A 13,564-nucleotide genomic window follows, 5' to 3' on the forward strand; every position below is an offset into this window, starting at 1 on the left:
AATGTACCCAGTGTGTCTAATTTGCCACATAACCTTTTTTAAATATATATATATATATATATTGATTACATTGTTTATAACAGGCCTTGAAGCTGTTATTGCTAATACACCATGCACGGTTCTTGGGTAGTTCATTTTAAAAGGCCCTTTCAGTCTTTGACATGCCGGCGTATATTTCTGTAGATGTGCTTTTTAACCCTCAGAAGCCTAATCTGCTCCATTAATGGACTTTTTGTAGAAGTTAATTAACCATTTTCAATGATAGCAGCACAGCAATCCCAGTAGAGAGCCGGTACGAGGAGGGAGGGAGAGAGAGAGAGACGGAAACCGATTATGCTGTTGCCTAGCAACGCATGTACAAAATGTTTAAGCGATTTTTTTGTGCCCCCGTACTGGTTGCCACGGAGGTCAGATGTTTTCTAAATCCACGCCGTGTGCTGGCTGCCACACCGGGCCGTCACCGGATCAACGCGGGTACCGGTCCCCGTCCTGCCCGGTGCAAGACCGCGTGTACGCCGAACGTCCTCCTAAAGCACGTTCGTCTGACTCCGTGGATTTGTGCCAACGCCGTTTCATTTTGAAACAGCTGTAGTCTTTTGCAGCTCTGGAATTTAACTTCTTTGCATAGTTGATCCCTCCAGGAAGGTAAAAAAAAAAAAAACACCCAAGGAGAGAAACTGAGCATGCGCCACAAATATGGCCGATGATTCACTCTCTATTCCTCAAATATCATTGGCCGAACCACCTCACCGATTCCTGCATCCCACAATACTTCACCACGCATGTAAATAATATCTATTTGTTATCTTTTTTAAACAAAAACTGTCCTCTCAGCTTGTAAACGGTCTGTTTGTGAGTAGAGAGAGAGAGAGAGAGAAAAAGAGAGTACAAGGAGGTATACAAAGAGACCGGGAGACGTAGATGGGGGAGGAAGAGAGAGAGAGAGAGAGGCGAGACGGAGCTGCCGAGGCAACTCGCTTCACCGCAAATGTAGGTCACGCTAAACGAAACGCTACGCGGAAGAAGCACGGCCGAACCGGAGGCTCGCGGAGCGACGCCCGCGTCGTCTTCGGCGTCGCTCTCAGGTGCCTCCGGTGCGGGAAGCGGCGAGGTTGAATTTCATCAATCGAGGGCGGGGCCAAATTACATTTGCGCTTCACGTGGAGAGATATTAGGCCGACGGTTATTCGGTTACGCGTTACTTTGCCCGGGGAAACGTTGATGTGCTCTACGCTCTCGCCTCCGAGTCTCGAACAATGCACGGCGGCCATCGCGCTTAACGGGGTTATGAACACAACGAGCAGACGGCAGCAGAAGCTTCTGACGGGGGCAGCTCTAAAAAAACAAACACATATTGTGATTTCAAACCCTCGCCCTGAAAATAAGGGGTTGTAAATACGTACTGTTGTTTTGTGTGTGTTTGTGGAGTGTGTTTTGCAGCTCTCCAGGAAGCAGATTTGTCCTGAAAAGAGGGCTGAAGCCGTATTTAGCCCCAGGCGGTGGATCTACCTGGGGTGAATCTCTGAGGGAGATTATGTTACGATGCCCGACGTGTGAAACTCATCATTCCCCCTGCAGCTCGTCAGCAGTCAGCGGATCGACCTGCGTGTTTACAATGAAAATAAATCGGCGAGCGTGCACAATCATTTCAGCGGAGGGAGAAAAACAAGTCGGCGACAATGTGAATAAAATATGCGAATTGCTCACGATTAGCATGCTAATGGCTGATCGTCACGCTAATCAGTTCATTTCGTGGCCCTCAAATCGCAGACATGGCTGTTTGAGAAATACGAGTCCGTAAAAAAGGCTGGAGAGAGAGAGAGAGAGAGAGAGAGATGCACCAAAGGGGTTTATAAGCCACGATTTCGAGGGGGGAAATGGAGGGAAGGTTCTCACAAGCCGCCCGTCACACGAGCTCGAGCCACGTGAAGACGTTCGACTGCGGGTCAGTGGATAGCAGGTCAATCAGAGGGTCTGCGGTTCAATCCCCGCCCTAGTCGACGTGTCCTTGAGCAAGACACTTATTAACCCCGAGTTGCTCCCTGTAGCCGCGTCTACGGTGTATAAATGTAACACGTGGTAAGTCGCTTTGGATAAAAGCGTCTAGATTAAATGCAATAATTTTCGTGCATGAAAAAAAATTGAATCACGGTGTGATATTTTGTGGAATTAGGCATTTAATTAGTATTTCTTTTACTTTCTCAACGTATTTTGGGAACAAACCATTGTTATATTTGATCAAATGATGCACATTTGAAAATACAATAATCATAATTGGGTCCAAATAAAACCCAAAAAAATGGGGGGGAAAACGGGGACTCTTCGATGTTAAGTGCAGCACCTTGGCAGCATCCACCCCCCCCAACATTAATATGATTTCACAGCCAATGGGCCAGTAAAGAGGGGCGACGACACTCAACCTACAGTCTCTCAAAGCCATTACCAGAAAAGGACAAGGACGCCAGGCTAATGGAGCGCACAGTATTCACAAGGAGCCGAGCGCGAGCCGCCGAGGTGAAGAGACGTGGCGAGAGCCGCCGGCGAACACATGAAGCTGAATCAAAGACTGCAGGGGTCAGGAGGTCAGCTGGCTGAGCGTACACATGTCAGCAGCCCATTTGGACACGCCCGCGCGCCCCCATCAGCAGGTGTGTATAAATGTGTGTGTCGCGCTTTCACAGCCCAGCATGGCCGCGGGGACGGCAACCCAGATGGGATTTTTTTAAATGCTGCATTTCAACGTGGTATTTCATTTAGTGAGTTAGTTCACCCCTCATTGGGTTTGCCATCTGGTGCCCTCTCTCTGTGAGACGTAGAGGAACATTCACGCCGGAGGTGCCGAATGCATGCAGATCATGCCCGCCGTGAAGTGTTACGCCGCCGTCGACGTGCACTCCCTCCCTCCACCCCTCGAGAAAGGAAAAGAGAAAAAGTGCTTCTTCATCTTCTGATGGTATGCGGGGAACCGAGCGAGAGGAGCCCCGCAGTTTAAAAACAAATCAGGCATGAAAGCGAAGACAAGTGACATCACAGTTCAGGAAATAAAAGCAGCTGAGCTGAGGGGGGGGGGCTTTCGCTAAATATGAAATCAAACAAGTGGGCCTTGTTCTCTTACCTGACTCGCACTTCAGATTGACGAGCCGCTCCTTTTAAAGATGTCGTTCTTTCACTTTTCCGGATTGGTTTCTGGAGGGGATGAATACAAGAAAAAAGAAAAGAAAGGAGAAAGAAGATAACAATCCAAGGCTGGATCCAATCATCGCTGCCCATGTGTGTGTGTGTGTGTGGGGGGGGGTTAAATAAAATACTTCTTTAGGCAACGTTTTTCTTTTAGTTTCCTTGATCATTCTTCCGTCGTGAGTTGATCGTTGCGTCTCACGCCGTCCCCTCCGTCGTGTGGAAGAGGCTCCGGACGCACCAGTTGGACCACCGGCCGATGTTCCCGCCCTTTATTGACGGGCTGCCTTTATCACAATTTGCACACAGCCGCTGACTGGCCTCTCTTTAATACCCCCCCTACACACACACACACACACACACACCTTCCCTCCCCCCCATATGTTTCCATTTTGCACCTCGACCATGGATATCATGGCTTGAGGGGAGGCGGTGCTCTTTTTGTGTGTGTGTGTGTGTGTGTGTGTCATGAGGGTTGGGGAGAGGGGAGAGGAGGGGGGGGGGGTGCAGAGATAATTGCATTTTGAGCAGCCTGAATCCATAAAGTGTTGATTGAAAACAACCTAAATGAAAAATTGTTTAAAAGCCCCCCACACACTGCCCCCAAATATTCATAACTTTGAAATGGGAACTGTTCGTGTGTGTTGATTGTGAAACTTGCAACGAGGATGTCTTAAAAAAAATAAACATCGAGAACGCCTCAATGTTGATGTGTGTATTAAAATGGCGGGGAAAGAGTTAAACCATTTGAAATGTTGATTTAAAATGATTCTTTTCTTTCAATTTAAAAGACAAACATGTCATTGCAGCCTATAAGGATGAGGAAGAGGAGGATGGGGGGGGGGCGACTTTGAGATGACATTGAGGCTGTAGATGGGAGTTGAGTCTCTGGTTGTTGATGTTAGACAGTCGCACAAGGCGAAGCGGCTGCTGCCCGTGTTGATTCAGCCTCCTCTTTCTCCTCCTCCTCTTTCTCCTCCTCCTCTTCCTCCTCCTCCTCCTCTTCGTCCTCCTGGTCTTCAGCACTGTTCCCCGCTGGACAGCTCCTGCTTGGACACATCTCTAAAACGCTGCACGGTTTCCCTTTGAAGTCTTTTAATGGAAGTAACATCTATTTATGTTCCAAGACATATTGGGAGTTTACAACTTCATCCGCAGGAGGAATCTACGGATACCTCGTTTGGAGATTCGTCTCCGCGGCGGCACGGATCACAGATTCATTGTGAGTAAACTGGCTGCCGAATGATTGCGTCCGTCTGTGTGTGTGTGTGTGTGTGTGTGTGTGTGTGTGTGTGTGTGTGTGTGTGTGTGTGTGTGTGTGTGTGTGTGTGTGTGTGTGTGTGTGTGTGTGTGTGTGTGTGTGTGTGTGTGTGTGTGTGTGTGTGTGTGTGTGTGTGTGTGTGCGCGCGTGTGTTTGAAGCCACGCGCAAACGAGTCCGGCTAATGCGTGATTCTTTATTATAAGTCTTTGGTTGAATTGTGAACGAGACCGCCGGTGCGTTGTAATGACTGCTCGAGGAGCTCTGCACCGACACGGTACACAAGCCAATTAAATACCGAATTAATTGCAGTGCGCCGGTGCAAATGTGGAGGTGCATTCCATTAACGCGTTTTGGTTCCCCGCGAATCGGATGGAATGGTGTGCATGGCTTATGTGTGCAGCCTGATGCGTAAAGCTTTTACGCATTGGACATCCCTTTGTCTCCACTGTACCTTTCTGTGTTCCAGTTTATTTCGTTACCTCTCTGTATTCCTGCCGCTTGCTATATTCTGTATGTGGAGAATCAGGCTTGGAGACTCTGCAGATGGTAATTGGTGGACTCCACTTCGTTATGCATAATTATCACATAGGGTGCTATTGCCACTGTGCGTCTTGCGCTAGAAGTGCATGTTTTTTTGGAATCCTGTAATATGTCTTAAAGTTTAATTATTATTTTTTAATTGGTCAGCAAAAATCGATGCCCGCTCGGTTTCCGTGTTTTTGTTTGTGTCTATTCATTTACAGACTTTGTTTCGGCTTCCGTGTGCGTGCTGAACCGGTTTTGGCTGCTGTCCATTTACGCGCAATCTGTCGTCTTGTGTTGGAGTTATCCAGCATGACTTTACCGTCGATGGCTTTTTCTGTTTGTGTGTGTGTGTGGGGGGGGGGGGGGGGGGGCGTTGAGTCTGATGTGAATGAAATTTGTATTTTTTTTTGTCAGACAGCCAAATGTTCACGAAACGCTTTACGCGTGCGTTTAAAAAAAATGCATAATTCATTAAACGAGTGTGTGTTGAAATTCTGTGGCCGAGTAAAATGCATTAGTGGCAAATGTGTTTGCATTTCAAGTAACCCCATATTCAGCGCCTGCTGAGAGAGATAGGGAGCGAGAGAGAGAGAGAGAGAGAGAGAGAGAGAGAGAGACCGACCAAATGCTCTCTTCGCGATTCCAGGTTAACGGCGACCGTCCGCAGGCTCCATCTCCAGACATTTGGTCCAAAAGGTTCTAGGTGTTTTTAAAAACAACAATAACAACAAAAACACGCAGAGCTTCTGTCTACGTGGACCGGTGCCGAAGCCTCCCACTCCACTGCCAGGACCTGTGCCAAAGCCAGAGACATGGCGACGAACGGCACCAAGACGGAGGGCGGACAGGTCACAGAGCTGAACGACGTGGCCACCAACAACGAGCGGCCCGAGTCACTGGAGGTGCGCGGCGCCGCCGCCGCCGCCGTCACGCAGCAGCAGCAGCAGCCGCCGGCGTTACCCGAGAGAGAAACGTGGGGAGGGAGATTTGACTTCCTCCTGTCGTGTGTGGGTTACGCAATTGGACTGGGCAACGTGTGGAGGTTCCCCTATCTCTGTGGAAAGAACGGTGGAGGTAAACATGATTTTCACATGCTAATTTATGGAGAGAGGGAAAAAAAAAAACATGCGCGCGGCACCGTTCAGGTCCACGGTGCACACACACACACACACACACACACACACACACACACACACACACAGAGAGTCGCGCTATAACCTAATGGACCGTGCATGTCGATTACATGCAGAGGATGAATATCGCATATTACAAGCCTGATTAAATAATCACAATAACTAGTTTCTTTTATTGTTGTTGTTTTTTTCCAATGCAATAACTTGATTTATACTTGTGTCCACCCAGGAGCCTTCTTGATTCCCTATTTTTTGACTCTCATATTTGCTGGGATGCCCTTGTTCCTCCTGGAGACCTCCCTGGGTCAATACACCTCCATTGGAGGGCTCGGTGTGTGGAAACTGGCTCCAATGTTTAAAGGTATACTTCACTTAAACTGAACATTTATAGGCAACTGTGTCCAAAAAAGGCCTGACCAAAAACAAAAAGGTAATAAATAAATATATATATTATTCATGGTGCTTTTGTAGAAATGATATGTAGGATTCATGAAGGCCACATAACACACATTTCCAATGATTTTTATGACTACACGATCCTAATAAATGTTTCCGTGATACAGGTGTGGGCATGGCAGCAGCCGTCCTGTCCTTCTGGCTTAACATTTACTACATTGTCATCATCTCTTGGGCCATTTACTACCTGTACAACTCCTTCACCACTGTAAGTACCACGTCACAACACCAGCGTATAGGGGGACGGTTTCTTATATCATCTCATGAGGAACTCCGGCCTGTGATACTTGTATTTATTGAGAATGGGAAGAAAAAACAACAACAAAACTGTCATTTTTTGTTGTTTTCCAGGAACTTCCATGGAGCTCATGTAACAACGTGTGGAACACAGAGAAATGTTACACCAACCACTCCATTCTCGACACCACCAACCTCACCAGTTCGGTGGTGGAGTTTTGGGAGTAAGATATATATTGACTGCTTTCACCGGCTTTCACCACAGCAGAGCTTCTTTTCTTTTTTTAAGTACCCCCCCCCCCCACCCCCCGCATGCACACATACCCCGAGATACATGAAAAGCTCCTCTCCTCCGCCGCATGCCCCCGCTTCCCCCGTCTCACTGTCGCTCGCTCTCACTTTATAGGCGCAACATGCACGAAATGACCGACGGCCTGGAAAAACCAGGCACGATTCGACTGCCGCTGGCGATAACGCTGGCCGTCGCCTGGGTCCTGGTGTACTTCTGCATCTGGAAAGGGGTTGGCTGGACAGGGAAGGTAAGACAGTTTTTTCCGCCAGATTCCTGGGTATCTCAAGACCTCTCGTGCTATACCCTGGCTTCCAAAATGACCGGCAGTATGCAATATTAAATCTTACACGACCTCATCAATCTTTTAAACCGCAGTCAGCATTGTCCAGATTCCTTTGAATGTGAGAGAAGAGACATCAAACGCTCACTAATCCTCCTCGCGCCTCGTGGCGGCGGCTCCTCTAATTCCAATTCTCCCGACGCGGCGTCTGTACGAGCCGAGTGTGGAGTCGAGATAGGAGGAGCGACGCGCGCCACGCGGCCCGCAATCCGGTTTGCTCCTACTCCCTCGTGGTGCCAGATTTTCGTTAAAAAAATAATCATAATAAAAACCGAGCTCGTCACGTGACCGTGGCAAATAGAATTTGCTTTGGTCACAAACCCCTCCTCCACCCCCCACACTGCACACACTGGCTCGCACAGTGGCACAAATGCACACAGCCATTCACTGTGAAGATGCTTTTGCTGAATATGTGGTCTCTTATCTGTCGTGTGTGTGTGTGTGTGTGTGTGTGTGTGTGTGAGGCCCGAGAAAATGTATCTAAAAATAAAAAAAGAAGAAAAAAAACCTTATGAATAGTGGGTGAATTCCAAATTCTGCACGCATCGTAAACATACTCACGATTCAATGGCGTCCCCGCAGGTCGTCTACTTCTCGGCCACGTACCCCTACTTCATGCTGTTTATTCTCTTCATCCGCGGCGTGACTCTCCCCGGAGCGGTGGACGGAATCCTGTTCTACATCACCCCCAACTTCCAAAAACTCAAAGAATCGGAGGTAATGACATCATGTGACCATGTGATTCCTATCTGTGCTCTGCATGCCTGGGGGAGCAGGGGGGGTTGGGGTCGGGCATCATGCAGCTAAAAAAAATAAAATGCTTGTGTTCCTTTGTCAGGTATGGCTGGATGCAGCTACCCAGATCTTTTTTTCCTACGGATTGGGATTGGGGTCACTTATAGCTCTGGGCAGCTATAACCCGTTCAACAACAACGTGTACAAGTAAGACCGGCGGTGATTCACAATTAGAGACGAGATGGAGAACGCTGCCGTGTTTATTAATGTACCAGAGGGGCTTGTGATGGCGGCAAATTAAAGCGCAATGTGTTTTCTTCCTCTGTTTCATCCACCTCTATTAAATAAATGGCCTTATTTAATGCGAGCCGCCGGCGTAACGTATAACAAGAACCCGAGGAGACGTCGGTGTGTGTGTGCGTGCTACGGGAAGGAAAACGACGACTGTGATTGCGAAGCCCGAGTGTTTTCCTCCAGCACGAAAACAATCAGTTTCATGAAGTAGAAAAACAGTTGCGTCGTTTCTCTGCGCGGGTTTCAAATGTACGTGTTTATTTATGAACGATGCATTTCATTATCCGACACAAGTTTTTCAAAGAGATCGGATATTATATCGTTTTTGCCAAACATCTTTATGATGAAAAGAAGTTAATAGCATCGATGCATCTCTCTCTCTCTCTCTCTCTCTCTGTCTCTCTCTCTCTCTCTCTCCTTAAATCTTTGACAACAGGCCTGTTTTTTTATATTTCCTCTCCCCCAGAGACTCCATCATCGTGTGCTGCATCAACTCGTGCACCAGCATGTTCGCCGGCTTCGTGATCTTCTCCATCATCGGCTTCATGTCGCACGTGACGAAGAGACCCATCGCCGACGTCGCGGCTTCGGGTAAAATAAATACGAACGTACAGAAAAGTGCACCGTCATCGATAGCGACCGCCAAACGCTCCGCCGTCGCTTGTGTGTGAACGTGTGTTGCGTTTGCAGTCACAACAGCAGCGTTGCGTGACGATAACCCTGATGCAATATGATTTTTTTTTTTTTCTCCAGGTCCCGGCTTAGCTTTCCTGGCCTACCCGGAGGCCGTCGCCCAGTTGCCCGTGTCTCCTCTCTGGGCCATTCTGTTCTTCTCCATGCTGCTCATGCTGGGGATAGACAGCCAGGTAAGGGGGGCTCGGAGATGCTCTGCTCACGGGGCTGACCTAAATGTTTAAATGCACAGGTGCAAATCACCTTTTTTCGCTCTCTGCGTGATAAAGCATTCAGTGGATAACATTAGTGGTTCTGTCCCCGGGGGCCTTTGGCCAGTTGTCATCATCAGTCAGTCAAACTTCTAGCGTAAAAAAAAAAGACATTTTGCAAAATATATAAATCAGACCTTTAAATATTTACTGGATATTTTTAAAAAGCGTGCGAGAAATCACAGAACTGTAAATATTTACTGGATTTCTTTTTAAAGCGTACGAGTGTTACACACACACACACACACACATCACGACTCCCGCGTGTCTCTTTCAGTTCTGCACCGTGGAAGGCTTCATCACCGCCCTGATGGACGAGTTCCCCAAAGTTCTCAGGGGCCGACGAGAGATCTTCATCGCGGTCGTCTGTCTGGTGTCGTATGTGATCGGACTTTCAAACATCACGCAGGTACGGCGCCCCGAAAATGGGGGTTCGGAAAAAAAAGATGCGATTAAAAGATAGAAGTGAAATTAACGCGTCCACAAATATGGACTCGCGTTCCGTTAATGACATCGGAGATATACAAATGCATGTTTATGACGTACTGTAAAAACAACATTTCTATTCCGCAACCAGGGCGGAATCTACGTGTTCAAGCTGTTCGACTACTACTCTGCCAGTGGGATGTGTCTGCTGTTCTTGGTCTTCTTTGAATGCATCTCCATATCCTGGTTCTACGGTGTGTCTCATCAAATATTGCAAAAGATTTAAAAATTGTAAAAACAGAAAATCCGGCAAAAAAGTGATTTTTACCAAATTGTAAAAACTGAAAATCCTGCCCAAAAAAAGTGTTTTTTACAAAATTGCAAAAACTGAAAATCCTGCAAAAAAAAGTGTTTTTTACAAAATTGTAAAAACAGAAAATCCTGCAAAAAAAAGGGATTTTTACAAAATTCTTCACAATTTAACAAATGACGTCAGCGAAGTATCGCATATGTGGAAAAAGTGGTGAGGTAAAGGCAGAGATTAGAGGACGCGGCAGACCCGCCGTCAAATTGAAATGAATCGGATGTGAATATTTTTGACCCGTAGATTAATTTGTGTCTCGCAGGTGTGGACAAGTTCTACGACAACATCCAGGAGATGATTGGCTACAGGCCCTGCATCTGGTGGAAGATGTGCTGGGTGGTGTTCACCCCGCTCATCGTCGGCGTGAGTATTAACGCGACCGTACATCTAAAGTCACGACGTGACGAACGAGAAACAATAAATAAAAGTCAATATTACCCGACGCTGCCCCGTCGGTGTCCGGATGCATAACGCGTCCCGTGTCTCCCGCAGGGCGTGTTCCTGTTCAGCGCCATTCAAATGGTTCCTCTGAAAATGGGAGACTATGTGTTCCCGGGCTGGGGTCAGGGAGTGGGCTGGCTCATGGCGCTGTCCTCCATGGTTCTCATACCGGGATACATGATCTACATGTATCTGGGCCTCAAGGGCACGTACAAAGAGGTAAATACAACGCAGTCGTCTGTCGGGTTTGTTGTCGCTAGATTGCGTTGCTAACTTGAAGCTATTCTGAGCCCCAAAAAAACTTTTTCTCTCTTCTATAATGAATATGTTGCGCGTCTCTTCTTTCTCTCGTGTGATTAATATGTTGTGTTTCTCTCCCAGCGTCTTCAGATCATGCTCAGGCCTCCTGCGGTCGTCAGGCGAGCTGTGGAGAACGTACCCGAGCAGCAGGCGGAGACCGACGCGGCGAAGCTATCCAGCCCCGCGGACCCCGCCAGCCCCGCCGCCAGCCCCGCCGGCCCGGCTCCGGTCATCGCCGCCGCCGCCGCCAGCCCCGTAAACCCCGCTAACCCGGCTCCTGCGCCAGCTAATCCAGTCGCCGCCGCAGCTAGCGCCGTTAGCCCAGTGACCCAGGCTACTAGTCCCGCCCCCAACATCACCATCACCACCACCAGCAGCAGCACCGCCACCACGGCGAGTCCGGCGAACCCCGCCACGACAACTGTTAGCCCGACCGGCCCGCCGCCCAACCCGGCGAGCCCAGCGGCGCCCGCGAACCCAACCAGCCCGACCTCTAACCTGACCAACGCCGAGGCCAACGTGTAGATATCAAAAAAACCCTCGTGGAGCATGTCGACAAAAGAGAACATTACAAAAAGGACTTCCACGATTTTAATTGATTCACCTACCTCCAGGGGCAACATGTCAAAAAAAACAGATTTTCGAACCACGTGTAATTTTTCTGCATTTGTAAAAAAAAAAAACGAGCCAACGATGTCTTATCGTTGGTTTGCGTTCCGAAAACAATATCAAAGACTGTTAGCGTTCACGAATACAAGCGTAAATCTGAATTGAGAAGAGAGAAAAAAGAAAAAAAGTTTAAACATACTGTGTAATACTGTGAGAAAAGAAGAAAAAATACATAGAGATATAGGTTAGAGATGTGTTGAATATCTTCATGGATCAAGTAAATACCGCGTGAATATAGTAGATGAAGTAGTGAGCGAAATTGACGTTGTTTCAAGAGCGCGAGGGACGGCGTCGATTTTTATTGTGGATGTTTACTAAACCTCACACAGTTTGTCTCTTTTCCAAAACGTTGCACTCTGGGAGGTAAACTACCGGCCGCGAGCACAACGCCAATAACAACTTCATGTTTAGGAGCTCTGGTGCAAAAATATGTTGTGTGTGTGAGAGAGACTGTTATTTTTCCTTCCCTTTTTTTTCAGTAAAAAAAAGGGAAACAAACTTTTATGTGATCGATAAAAAAACAAACATTTTTAGAATAATTTTTAGGATGTTTTATACTATACGTGTTGTGACGGAGGACCAAAATCAATAGGCAGACAAAAGCAAAAACTACGCCGTTTAGTGTTTAAAGGTTGGCAAAAAGCACAGGGTACAAAAGACGTACTAGAAGAGTTTAAAAAAATAAAAGAAGAAGAAGAAGAAAGCACAGGGTTAGGAAGGTGGCTTACAAACATCGACTATCCCATAATGCCGACAGTCAATCCTGTTTACGTTCTTGCATGCTTTCCTCAGGAAAAGATTTCCGAAATGTCTCCTGACAAAAAAAAATAAAAAGAAGAGGAACAGAGACGGCCTTAAGCCAATTACAACCCATTCCAGCTCAGCCATAGTCTGTTTACATGACTGGCCACGGGTACAAAACACCACTTTGTACGCGAGCACCAATAAAACCTGGACCAAACTCTGCGTTTACGTCGTTATCCGTACCTTTTTTCGTTTTTTTTAAACGTGTGACGATCAATTATATCGTTGGATCAATATGTATTGAGCAATACATATGTAGACGTGTACGTTTTTATTTTTTGTTTGCGTCGTCTTTTGCTTTACTTTCGTGAAAAGCACAAAGCTTTACGTTATTTCGCCCCGCGGAACTTTGCCACTTTTTAGGACGACGCTAGTTTGCGTCTACGGCAGCTCCTGTGGGAAAAAAAGAATTAAAAAAGGCATCTGACGCGACACAATGTTTACTCCCGAAAAAGCAAAACAACCCAGTGTAAAAATGTGAAGAATGGCTACAGTTCATGTCCTGTGACAACATTTTTGTATAAAGTTACTCTGCCGCAGTTTTCTCTGGAACTTTGTTGTAAAACTGTACCGTGTGAAACATGTAAACTGTGAATGTCCGTAATACTTTGGAAGTTATTGTCTAAATGTTGAAAAAATGGAGTTGCTGTTTTCTGCAATAATATTTTGATCACAGAAGCTAAAGCACATATCTTACAGAAATATACGAAAACGACGATGACAATGAAGATACCGACGAATATATAAAAAAATAGAAAACTATGTCTCGTAGAACAATATTGATTTGTATATTTTTAACTGTCTCACTGCCTAATGTAAAACATAATATAAACATGATATGTATCTAAATGGTGTCACATGATAAAAGCACGATTGTTATGTTATACAAACACACAAAAAAGTGACAAAAATAAAGAGTTATAGAAAATATAAATACAATACAATGCCTGGCATATGTCCCTTACAGCATGCGTGTGTGTTTTAGAGTAGAAGTGCTTCTCCGCCGCTATCGGGGGAAATTAGGTCAACCCGGCCCATCAAAAGATGTACGCTGCGCCGAATCCCCCCCGCGGTGATCGTTCCCCTTCTCCTGGAGTATTTCTCTCTGTCGAGAAATATGGAGAAATGAGAGAGCGGTAAAATAACAAGCGGGGATGAATTGGAA

At 46.8% G+C, this 13,564-nt stretch overlaps 1 protein-coding gene across 1 annotated transcript; it reads left to right on the top strand.

Moving 5' to 3' along the window:
* The first annotated feature begins 5,713 nt into the window (after positions 1–5,713).
* slc6a1a (solute carrier family 6 member 1a) lies at positions 5,714–13,041 on the top strand. The gene is made up of 14 exons (XM_056422225.1): positions 5,714–6,038; positions 6,327–6,458; positions 6,661–6,761; positions 6,905–7,014; positions 7,197–7,329; positions 8,005–8,139; positions 8,261–8,364; positions 8,918–9,042; positions 9,205–9,317; positions 9,673–9,804; positions 9,973–10,075; positions 10,448–10,548; positions 10,678–10,845; positions 11,008–13,041. Exons 1-14 carry the CDS (start codon positions 5,777–5,779, stop codon positions 11,449–11,451), a joined length of 2,163 nt encoding a protein of 720 aa, XP_056278200.1. The 5' UTR covers positions 5,714–5,776; the 3' UTR covers positions 11,452–13,041.
* Positions 13,042–13,564: the final 523 nt, after the last annotated feature.

Source organism: Pseudoliparis swirei, chromosome 9, assembly GCF_029220125.1.
Source record: "Pseudoliparis swirei isolate HS2019 ecotype Mariana Trench chromosome 9, NWPU_hadal_v1, whole genome shotgun sequence".
Classification (NCBI taxonomy): domain Eukaryota; kingdom Metazoa; phylum Chordata; class Actinopteri; order Perciformes; family Liparidae; genus Pseudoliparis; species Pseudoliparis swirei.